The sequence below is a fragment of the Xyrauchen texanus genome, chromosome 36 (genome assembly GCF_025860055.1).
Source record: "Xyrauchen texanus isolate HMW12.3.18 chromosome 36, RBS_HiC_50CHRs, whole genome shotgun sequence".
In the NCBI taxonomy this organism is placed as follows: Eukaryota; Metazoa; Chordata; class Actinopteri; order Cypriniformes; family Catostomidae; genus Xyrauchen; species Xyrauchen texanus.
In genome coordinates, this window is record NC_068311.1 from 21,098,275 (window position 1) to 21,110,733 (window position 12,459).

The 12,459-nt window shown below is 33.8% G+C and overlaps 2 protein-coding genes across 2 annotated transcripts; one reads left to right on the top strand and one right to left on the bottom strand.

The window, feature by feature from the left end:
* The first annotated feature begins 2,189 nt into the window (after positions 1-2,189).
* thyn1 (thymocyte nuclear protein 1) lies at positions 2,190-5,623 on the top strand. The gene is made up of 7 exons (XM_052107429.1): positions 2,190-2,456; positions 2,543-2,742; positions 2,858-2,926; positions 3,079-3,171; positions 3,328-3,423; positions 4,207-4,357; positions 5,428-5,623. Exons 1-7 carry the CDS (start codon positions 2,408-2,410, stop codon positions 5,472-5,474), a joined length of 705 nt encoding a protein of 234 aa, XP_051963389.1. The 5' UTR covers positions 2,190-2,407; the 3' UTR covers positions 5,475-5,623.
* A 138-nt stretch (positions 5,624-5,761) lies between these two features.
* Positions 5,762-10,826, bottom strand: vps26b (VPS26, retromer complex component B). The gene is made up of 6 exons (XM_052107427.1): positions 10,324-10,826; positions 8,656-8,812; positions 8,313-8,477; positions 7,072-7,247; positions 6,801-6,943; positions 5,762-6,697 (listed from the first exon to the last, which is right to left on the bottom strand). The coding sequence occupies exons 1-6, from the start codon at positions 10,544-10,546 to the stop codon at positions 6,563-6,565; spliced, it is 999 nt and encodes a 332-aa protein (XP_051963387.1). The 5' UTR covers positions 10,547-10,826; the 3' UTR covers positions 5,762-6,562.
* Positions 10,827-12,459: the final 1,633 nt, after the last annotated feature.

Here is a 12,459-nt window from a genome sequence, read left to right on the forward strand (position 1 = left end):
TCACAGTGCTGATGGGTAATGTAGTTCAAAACAGTCGTGACTTGTAGTTCAGGTAAACATGGAGCTACAAAAGGCAAGGAGTTATCCGTTAGCATCCCTATTCATCTCTATGACTGTGAACTTTATTTATTTATTTATTATTGCTTTAATCAATATAACACGACAGTCAAACCAACGGAAAAGATAAGAAAGAAAAGAAAAGGAAATAATAATAATAAAAAAATACGTTCAAAAATATACAGAATACAAAAAGCTATAAGTTATACATGTTTTTTTATACAGTTTTTTATTTATTTATTTTTACTCCTATTAACATATTAAATACGTCTATTTTGAAGTGTATTTAAATTTGATTTCTGTGATGACGTTTACATTTATGAATAAAACAAATCCATAAATCAATAATAAATGTATAATATCCCATGCTATATGTTCAAATTTACTATCAAAATAAAACAAAACATCATCTCTCCTTAAATGCATATCAATACCAGTATTTATCTTAATAAAATAATCTAAATCACACAGAACATATTTGTATAGATCCAGTCAAAAAAGAGGTGTACAATGCTTTCAATTTCAATGTTACAAAAAGCACATTTTAAATCAATGTCTTTCCTAAATCTTGCAATAACTTCTTTAACAGGGTAAATCCTTTGAACAATCTTGAACGAGTCCTCACAAATCTTATTGGTCACACAATATTGTCTTGTAATTTTAAAGGTTTCTTCCCAATTAATGTTTTGAAAATGTGCATTACAAAATATTTTGGCTGATGGAGCTGCACAGTTTTGACAGATTTTCCTATGATAGCTGTTATAATAATAATAATAATAATAATAATAATAATAATAATAATATATTATTATTATTATTATTATTATTATTATTATTATTTTATCTGTAATAATACCTTCCAACTGAACAGTAACGTCAAGTCAGTATTTGGTCTTAAAACAATATAATATTTTAATAATAATAAGTTGAAATGGTAAAGCATCAATCACAGTCATAAATTCCTTAATAGATTCTAGGAAGGAATATTTTTCTGAGAATTCAGAGTGTGTAAGTTACCATTGCTGTTAAATAGTTGTGTCACCAATAAAATATCTTGTTTAAACCAACTGTCAAAAAAAAAAAAAAATAAAATAGATTTATTTTTGTGCTTAATATATTTATTGTTCCAAATTAAAAATTTGTGAGGTGGAAGTTTTGCTTATACATAATCACCCATGATAGTAAGACCTGTTCATGGAAATTAGATAATTTAATGGGAAGTCTACTGTCAATGACTGTGCTCAACTAGCACAGGGTTCCCAGAAAGCGAGCGAAATGGGGTGGATATGGAACATTTTATCAGAAGGGAAGTGCCACATACATAAGAAGAAATGGTCAGGGTCCAAGCCAAATTTCATAAAATTTCTCCATGATATCAAGAACTACAGCACCTGTTTGCAGAATATTGTCAACAAAAAAGTCTTGTAGTATTTTTCGTGGCTACTTTTTTTTTTATTATTAAGGAATTAATGTTCTGTGCACTCTGGAATATTTCTGTACATTTCTGTATACTAGTGCATATTGTGTTCTGTTCATAAAATAAAACAGCGAGCGAAATGGAGGCTGCCAGCTTTGTTCCGGGATCGGGGGTCACGTGACTGATCACTAGCCAATGGAAATAGATGGGGGAAAATATCAATCATTTTCACGCTTTTATGAGCCCTTCAAAAACAATCCATTACCAGATGACGATGTGATATATTGTAATGAACTAATTAAAACTGATATTGTTCTTGGAAAAATAATTATGCCGTCATAAAACACGGCTTCTTTTGAATGGCTGTCTATGTAGACACAAGCTTTTTGCCATCGGGTGGTGTAGTTCCGGTATCTACCAGCAGGTATTCCCTGACCCCCTGTGTAAACTAGACGTTTTTATTTAAATATTTGTGTTTTTACTCGTAACTTTATTTTGTTTGAATTTTGTAAATGTATGTGCTTTACTTTAATTCATTAATTAAATAATGTATGTTGTGTGGCTGGATCTTTGCACGTCTATCTCCTTTACGGTTTGTAAATTCAAAATAAAAGCATAAAATAGGAAGGGAAATGTAAAAAAAAAGAAAAGTAGATTGCTTCATGTGTATCATCTATGCGCAGTATCAATGCAGCTTTCTTTACGACTCTTAATCACGTTAAATTTTATTACTGTGTACATCTAGGATGCACTGCGTATTGATTTTATACTGACATAAATCCTATGTTTATTTCCATCTTTGATGGTTTGGATGAAATAAACGCAAGAGAAGTCAAACCATGATCCTCCAGACCACACACGATATCACAGGGCGCTGTTTCATCACGAGCAGAGACTCCATAAGAAGTTCCTATCATTGCCAGGCAGTCAAACATGCCACCCAAGAAAACAACACGAAGCAGTGCCAAATCAAATAAACAAAGTAAGTTGTCCGTTTTACGCAGTTAGCGAGTTTGCAAATTTTATGCAAAACAAGTTATTCGATTTAATAATTGCCTTTTATTTTAGCTGATGTGGACGCCCAACAGATCGTGAATGAGGATTCAGATGATGCTGCACCATATCAACCTGGCAAAAGAAAAAGACCAACAGCAGTTAAAACAAAGGTGGAGAAAAATGACAAAGATAAAACATGCAAAGCCTCTTATTGTCACTGGTTGATGAAATCTGAACCTGAGAGTCGGATTGAAAATGGAGTGGACATGAAGGTAAACTTTAGAGTAACATTTAAAGTAGAAGTCCATCATAACCCCTTGTTAAGTGTCATAGACTGTTCTCATAATATCTTATATCTTCTCATGTTTTAAATCTTCTCAATTGCAGTTTGGAATTGAGGACCTGATAGCCCTTCCCAATCAAACAGGTTGTTGGGATGGGGTGAGAAATTATCAGGTAGATTGATTGATCATCACAGCAATGAATGCCACATGAAGCACATCCAGAACATGACCTTATAATGAGGACATTTTCATACAAAAACAAACGCAATAGGTTTACTTGCACCACAAATGAGTGATCTTCAAATATCTGCACATTTCCCTTAGGCACGAAACTTCATGAGAGACATGAAGGTGGGCCAGCAGTCTTTCTTTTACCATAGCAATTGCAAAGAGCCAGGCATCGCTGGTCTCATGAAGGTGAGTTTATATTGTTTATGAGAGGTATTTGTTAATGCATGATTTCCTGTAAAGATGCTTTGAAACACTGTGTTGTGAAAAGGGCTATACAAATAAAAAGGACTTGACTTCCAAAAAGATCACACATCAGTATTCATTTTATGAAATATTTTACAGATTGTAAAGGAGGCTTACGTGGACCATACACAGTTTGATAAGAAAGATGCACATTACGACCCATCCAGCAAACCGGACAACCCTAAATGGAGTATGGTATGTTTTTTACGTACACCGTATAGAGTTCAAAGCCATATTAATAGTCATTTAAAGTCAAAATCGGCTGTCATGGCCTTCTAACAGTTCGCCTACTTGATTAAAGGAATATTCCGGGTTCAATACAAGGTAAGCTCAATCGACAGCATTTGTGGCATAATGTTGATTACCACAAAAGTTTATTTTGATCTGTCCCTCCTTTTCTTAAAAAAGCGCAAAAAGCCACTTAAAATGGAAAGTTAATGGGGCCAATCTTTAAATGATAAAATACGCACTATTTCAAAAGTTTAGGCACAAGGTATAAACAATATGCTTCTTAACATGATTTTAGTGTGATCAAATTGCTTACTAACATTTTCTGTGTAAAGTTAAATCCAATTGTTCAACTTTGTTGGCACAAACCCTAAAATGACTGAAAAAAGGGCAATTTTACAGATCAAATAAAACATGAGTTTTAACAGAAGTATTAATGTAAGTGCTTTTATAAAATTGTAAGCTTCACGTTTCTGCTTTTAAACCCTCCAAAAATTGGCCCCATTTACTTCCATTGTAAGTTTGTCACTGTAACCTCGATTTTATTTCTTTTTTAAAAGAAAATGAGGGATGAGTCAAATAATTTTTTGTGGTAATCAACATTATACCACAAATGCTGATCGAATTGAACTTAACTTGTATTGAACCCAGAATATTCCTTTAATTCTTATTCACTGGTTTAAGACAACATTTTTTCCATGTTAAATCTAAAGAATGGCCACACTTATTGCAGAATATTGGTCTGTATAGGTGGATGTTCAGTTTGAAAGGATGGCCAAGCGTTTCATCCCTCTCTCTGAGTTAAAGAAATATCACTTGCAGCACAAGGCTAAGGGTGGTCCATTGAAGGATATGGCACTATTCACCAGGGCTAGACTTTCAGTTCAGCCCCTCACTACAGGTTAGTCATACAATACACCCCAAACCAGTTCATCTATTATATTTTGTTATGCATAAACATAAAAAAGTAAAATATATTCTCATTTTACAGTGTCTTATCAATTATTGCATGTACTAATGTAATGATGAAATGATGGCAGATACTAATTGTACCCCTGATTAAATACTAGCATACAGTATATGGGCATCACTGCAGTGGGTTTGTTTTGTTTATTTAGTGTCCCAGACACCCAACCACTAAACCTAACCTTACCTCACAAAAATGTACTATGGTTTGACTACATAGTATCACCTTGGTATTTTGAATAAAATCATAGTAATCACAAAATTAAACATAGTTACTATATTAACACCATATTACTGTAGTAACACCATGGTTAATTGCATTAAAAATATGACTTCTGCCAAGAAACATGGTAACTACAACAGTACTATAGTAAAACAATGTTTACTTTTACCCGGATCAAACCTTTCTCTCAACTCCCTGACTTTCACCTTAACCAAATTACTGTGAGCAAATACAACATTTATATTAATTTATATTTATTATAAGTCGTATTAAAGGAAATATTCAGGGTGGAAACAGGATGCAGGATGGGGAAAAGTGGGACAAAGGCGGAATCGAACCCGGGTCGTCCGCACGAGAAAAGGGGTGCAGTTACATTTACGCATTAGGCAGACGCTTTTATCCAAAGCGACTTTCAGTGCACATATTACAGGGACAATCCCCCCAGAGCAACCAAGTGCCTTGCTCAAGAACACAATGGTGGTGGATGTGGTGATCGAACCAGCGACCTTCTGATTAATAGTTATGTGCATTAGACCACTACACCACCACCACCACTGTTTGTCTTTAATTTCTGTTTCCACCAGACTATATGAGTGCAAATATTCACCGTGTGGTAGGTGATATTTACACCTAGTGCCAATAGTCACTCCGTAAAATAATTTTATAAATATTGAACCAAACACTTAATTTCTGCTATTTCGCAATACAGATTTGTGGAAAGTAGCTTTAATGTAACTGTTAATTCATTTATGTCTAACACTTGTTTTCTTTCTTATTCTCAGAGGAGTTCGACTTTGTCCTGGGTTTAGAGAAAACAGAGCCTATATGAAGATCACCAATGGAAAACTGTGCATTGGTGCTCAGTGAAATTTCCCGTCCTGTTATGATTTTCTCTAAAGATTTTATATTAAGAGATTTCTTTGTTTATTCTATACTGATGTAACCTCTTAAACTAAAAAAATATATAAAAGTAATACATTCTGATTATTTTTGGTAATAACATATTCGTCTGTGCTTTTGTCTCCGTCAGACCATGTAATTATACCAAGTTTTAAAAAGGAAAGTGGTCAGATATCCCAGATTATCATGTTATAGATCAGATATTTCCATAACAATATTGGGGGAAAAAGATAATCATCTTTAATGCAGAAGTTAGTAAAGTTTATTACAATAGTTGCTTGTAAAAAGAGCCTTTTGCAGAAGTTTTCACAGTTGCAAGGCTACTAATATTCATACCCCATCACCTGAACAGCCAATAAGCTGTTAAACATATTTGCTATAATACACACATAAGAAATGAAGAAAAAAAACCTAAAAAATTAGTAGCATCCAATTACAAGCAGGATTTATAACACTCTTCTCTATCACAGCATTTAACACCACTCTTGAGAACACTGGAAACATTTGCTGCCATGGTGATGATACTTTTGCTGATTCTTTTAATAGAGAAAAACATTTGCAAGATGACAGACCAAAATAAATATTTTAATCAATGATAAAAAATCATAAAAAGACAATAGTCACTCCCCTGCATGAGTTAGTAGTTCAACATTTATTTCCCTTTAGTAGTAGTAGATGATTCCATGGAGGCTTTCATTTTTATACCCTTGATTACACAATAATACATTGCTGAGCTCTAATAAGGGTACTTGGACTTCTAGATTTATAACGCGAATGATTGCAAAAAATCTCTTAGTGATTTCATTTTGGGCACATTAAACAGGACAAATATAGAGGCTATATACTGACTTATTAATGCAAAGGAATTAAGCTAAATTTGAACATGGAGAAATAAAAAAATATATTGTAATCTATACATATTTGAGTAGATGGACTGCAGTTTACAAGCTTGATTCTCATTTTTGATCTCACAAAGCTATTATTCTAATTTTCAACTGATTCAGTTGCATTTTGTGTTTAGTTATTGTCTTCTTTGGCTTGGGCTGCTGACGCATTTCCGGAGTTTGATCCCTCAAATCTCTGGGAGGCAATGGTGGCCTGTTGGGACATACTTCTCCTCACAATATCTCCTTTCCTCCAGAGTGTGATCTCCTTTTGAGAATGATCAAGAATGTGAACACATTTGAACTCGTACTGCATCTCAAGACCTTCTAACATGGATTGTAAGGAATGTTCATGTGTATGAATACCGGACCTGTTGTTTGAAGTACCGTCGCTCTTCTTCATCTACAAGGACTAGGTTCAGGTAGTAACGCACAGAGAACTTTTTGTTGACATCCCTCAAGGTGGGGGTCAACTCATAACCAGCAAGAAATAAACGGATGGGGATTGACTCACCTAAAAAAAAACAAGTGAGCAAAGCAATAAACCGTGTATTTGAAAATCGTAAATTTACAGATAAAGACTACAAGATTGTACAGATGTGTCGATTCCTTCACATCACAGTTATGAAATGTTAGCAATACCTCTCACTGGTGCTCCATCCATGATCTCATATTTGGCGATGGTATCATTTTCATGGTACACACTGGGTCCTGTGCCAGTTGTTTCCCGTTTTATTATATCGATTTCCATGTGCTTTATCTTTATCCTCACAAGAAGGAAGTAAATCTTCCCTACAATTACATCCCTCAGGTGATATCTAAACAAGAAAGATTGTTTCTGCACATGGAATCATAATAGATTCTCAAGGTTCAATAAATGGGTGAATCTCACAAAAAAACTGTCAAGAAATCTCTGGGTGATATTTTACCACAAAATTAAAAGTGCTATAATTTGCAAGATTGCAATATTTTAATTGTAAAAAATTGTGTCTGTACAGTAAAGAATTGGAATTTGGGGAGAAAATGTGCTTAAAGGGATAGTTAACCCAAAATGAAAATTCTCTGATCATTTACTCATCCTCATGCCTGTGTATGACTTACTTTCTTCTGCTGAACACAAAGATTTTTAGAAGAATATCTCAAGTCTGTAGGTCCATACAATGCAAGTGAATGGTGGCCAGAACTCTGAAGGTCCAAAAAGCAAATAAAGGCAGAATAAATTCATTCATAAGACTACAGTGTTTAAATCAGGTCTTCAGAAGCGATATGATACGTGTGGGTGAGAAACATCAATATTTAAGGCATTTTTTACTATAAATCTACACTTTAACTTTCACTTACTACTTTTGTTTTTTTGTATTCACATTCTTTGTGAATATCGCAGGGAGAATTTATGGTAAAAAAGGACTTAAATATTGAACAGTTTCTCATCCACATGTATCATATCACTTCTGATGATATGAATTAAACCACTGGAGTCATATGGATTACTTTTATGCTGCCTTTATGTGCTTTTTGGACCTTCAAAGTTTTGGTCACCACTCACTTTGGTTATCACTCTTGCATGGTGTAGACCTACAGAGCTGAGATATTCTTCTAAAAATCTTTGTTTGTGTTCAGTAGAAGAAAGTCAAACACATCTGCGATGGCATGAGTGTGAGTAAATTATGAGAAAAGTTTTGTTTTTGGGTGAACTATCTCTTTAATAGCCATGAAAACAAAGTAATAGTGCAAAAACACCTGTCCTTAATAAGCTTCACTTCAGTTTTTTGGAAAATATAATTTCTTCTTTTAATCTTTTGATTTTGGGGTGAAATATGATCCGGGCATTTCTTGGCAAGATGTACCACTCAATACTAACTCCTGTTCTGTATAATGCTTACTTGGATTTGTTGTATTCAAACTCAATATGAAGACAATCTTCAATTCCAACTTCCATCTTGATGGAGGAGTTCATATCTGGGTATGTGCACAGAGTTTGCACTACAATATCCATCTCTTTACTGATATCATTGAGTCTTCTGCTGATTGTTGCTCGGAGGAAGTATCTAGAGACAACAATCAAATGCAAGATGCAGACAAAAACAAGATTATAACCAAAAATCCTTGCAGATTATTTCATTGCATGTAATCAGGTACAAGACAAATTCCATGACATCAAGCACCAGTTTAAATGGATTTCTGACAAATTAGTAAAGTTAGGAAAGAAACAATAGGTAGATTTACCTTAGTTTCACATTCTGGCCAGTGTAAGATTCATAGGGCTTTTCCACATGGGTGAACTCAAAGTCTAACATTTGAGACTGTGAAAGCTCCCCAGGTCGTGCAAGGTCTTTCACTAATGACACAAACTCATGGTGATTCCCTCTGTCGTAGTACAGCTCTGAGAATGAGAGGACAGATGTACAGTATATCAACATAAATTACACAAACTACAGTTTGTTCACAAACATTACGGGGGCAGTTAATTTAAAAAAATGAAAATTCAATCATCGTTTACTTTCCCTCACATTCAAAACCGGTAAAAAATGTCTCCCATGGAACACTAAAGTTAGCAGAATATGTGAGCTTCTCCCTTCTTTGCATCACTGGTGTAGCCACAGGTGCACCTGAGAAGGCTGGTGCCACCCATTGGGGCATTCCTTCTTATTCCACCAACCGTCAAATGCTTGCTGGCCTCGAACCATGAACCGCTAACATCAGAGGCTGATGGGCTGGATATTGTCAGCATCGAAGCTTTCAAAAAAACTAAACTGGATTGCTTGTATTATAAGAAAGCTATTTACAATGTAAACACTAGATGCGATGATGATATGCAAGTTCAGTTGACGGGCATCCCGTATAGTGCAGCTGCTCAAACCACTTTATTTTCACAATCGAATAAAAAAAAGTGAATAACTTCTAACCTGTTCATCAAAACCAGTTTGAGCTGACATGAGATGCTGAATTAATCATCTTTTATTAATGATCTTTGAGTTTTAAAATGCTCTCAAAACTCCTAAAACTCTAAACTACACTTTATTTTTTAAGATAATGTTAATTACAGATATCACATGCATGAACTTATTATGAATTTTATTTGTTATAACCAAATGTCATATGCGTGTAGTTATTGGTATGAATTTTATGTCATAATTTAGAGAAACAGGCGTAGATGAATATTTTTTTCTCAACCTCGAAACATGATTCCTTTATGCTTTTTTATTTTCTTATCGTGCTATTGCAGCAACTTTTATGAGAGTTGCAACGCAATGACATAATCGAAGACAATAAGTAATTTTACTGGCAGTAAACCATAGCAACAATACCCATTTCCATTATGTATAACTGTCCAAAGACATGCCAGCAAAATGTGCTGGGAAAGAAAACACCAAAATTGTATGTACGTATGAAAATACATTTTCACAAATTTCTAGGGTAAATCCCCCGAATCCCCATATAATAATAAATATCTGTTCTCACTCACAAGGCCTCCTGAAGCTCCATATGTTACGTATGAATGTTCAATAAAGTCTGACTGTACTCAACCACAAATATTGTTATTTACATAGAAAGTGGATGGGGATCAAAGGCTGTCAAGCTCCAAAAATGACAAAGAAGCACTAAAAAATAAATTGGGTGCTCTTTCAATGTCATATGATAGCTCTGTCTGAGTAAGAATTCTTTTCTTTTTTCACTGAAAATCTTTCTTGATAGTGGTGGTCATCATTCACTTTCATTGTGTGGAAAGAGCAGCATGGACATTCTGCTAAATATGTTCAATTATGTTCCACAGAAGACAAACTATAGGTTTGAAGTGGCATCAGGGTTAAACAATGATGACAGATCTTTCATAATTGGGTTTACTGTTCCTTTAATGTTCATTAGCGCGTAGAAAAAAAACACAAAACTCACCTATCTGCCCGACAAACTCGATTTTTATCCCATAGTGTTCAAGTCTCTTTCCAGGAATCTTGAGAGTAACACTAACTTTTCCACTTACAGTTTCGCCATCATAAAAAAGGAAATATTTGTCCTTTTTCCCATCTTCAGTTTTGTGCTCAGCCTTCTTCCTTGTCTCGGCGTCATTCAAAACGATGTCGATCTCGGCGCTCTGTCCGAAGCCGAAAAAGCTCATGTCTGTCACTCCTGTATGATTGACAGATCACCTGATTGACAGCTGTCGCTCTCAGCTACAGGTGGCTGGATGGCCGATTCTCTGTCGCTCTTCTGCCTTTTTACCAAATGAGCATGACAACTAACTGCATTAGCTATCTGATCGTTTAATATCCGCGATTAGATGAAAATATCAATATATTAAATTTGAGAGCGGCCGCATAATTCTCTCAGATTTAACAGAAGTAGCTAAATTCACAGCAGGACTGAAGTCAGTAGGGATATTTGCCCATAAAAATATTTCCCTTTTTGTACACTTCCGGGAGCTATCTTACATTTCAAAATAAAAGTCACTTTGCGTATTTCATTTCATAAGAAAAGTCTCACTTATCTGAGATTTGGAAACAAAAATGTGCTTTGTTAATATAAGAATGTCTTTATTATTAAAGGACATTAATAAAAAGAAACCGATTACATAACCACATTAACGGTATGCACAAATGGTCATTTCCTTTTAGATGTACCTGAGAAATATTCTAAGCATTATATAATGGATTATTTACTGACAGTACAATATTGTAATGCTAGAGAGAAAAGCATCTGTTTTTAATGCTAGTCTGATGGCATTTAACTATAGTAAAGTGTTTTCATGTCACACAAAACAACACAAAATTTTACAGATGATACAAAAATAAAAGGACAGTTTAGCATGTGACATACTTTGTTATAATAACATAACTTTAAATATTAAGCACATACGTTCAAAATGTAACCATAAGTGGAATGTCAGTTATGCCTTTCTATTGTATTGTTTTGCAGTATTTATAAATTCTTCATACTGCTTAGGTCAAATCAGTGCTGGATGTCATCTAATTACAAAGTAATTAATTACATCTAATTTATTGTAATCAGATTACAGTTATTGACTTTCAATTAAGATAATTACTTAAGTACTGTACATTACATGGGATACACATATTTCTAAAATTACATTTATGTAAAATGCATTTAAAACATGAATTGTGTTCATACCTGTAGATACTGTACGTCTGTTTGCATTTCTGTGAGAGCTGAAATGTGTGGTGTGTGACAATAAACAAGGAGGAAATATAGACATTATTTTGAATTCGTTGGGTGAAAAAAAAAAACTTTTCTGTGAAAAGTGTTTTCAGAAAATAACAAAAGTAATTAGTAATATGATTACTTTCTTCAATTAAGTAATCTACTTGCCAGTCAGTAATCTAAATGCAATTTTAGAGAAGTAATAAGTAATTTGTAGTGGATTTTTTTTTTTTTTTTTAATTTACCAAACACTAGGTCAAATACATGCAACTTGATTCTGTTTGCCAATTGACTGTTAACATAGCCAAAAGGAAAAAATGTGTTGTAATACTGTGCTTTAAATAAAAATACCATTGTTGCCATCAAACAAGAATAATGTAGTAAGAGTATAAATACAGTTGAAGTTTACATACACATTAGTCAAATTTGCTTAGGCATTTCCAAGCCCATTAGATTTGACCATTAGATTAATGAAATTGAACTATTTATTTTTTTCATACAAAACATAATATCAGCTGTATCACATACAAACTACAGTGACAGAACCCAGGCTCTTTTTTATGTGTTGTACTATAAACAGTCTGTTTTTTAGACAGTGGGACATGCCATGATAATAAAATATATTATCATACTGCATCAAAAACACAGTTTTAATTTAGATATCTTTTGTTCTTATTTTCAAACTTCAAGTATCTCAGTGCCACTGCAAATATTGTTAAATAAAGAGCAATTTAATGGTCCAATTATACATGAAGCTTTTATAATTTAAAGGAATTGTCTGGGTTCAGTACAATTTAATCTCAATCGATAGAATTTGTGGCATATTATTGATTACCACAAAATTATTTTTGACTTATACCTCCTTTTCTTAAA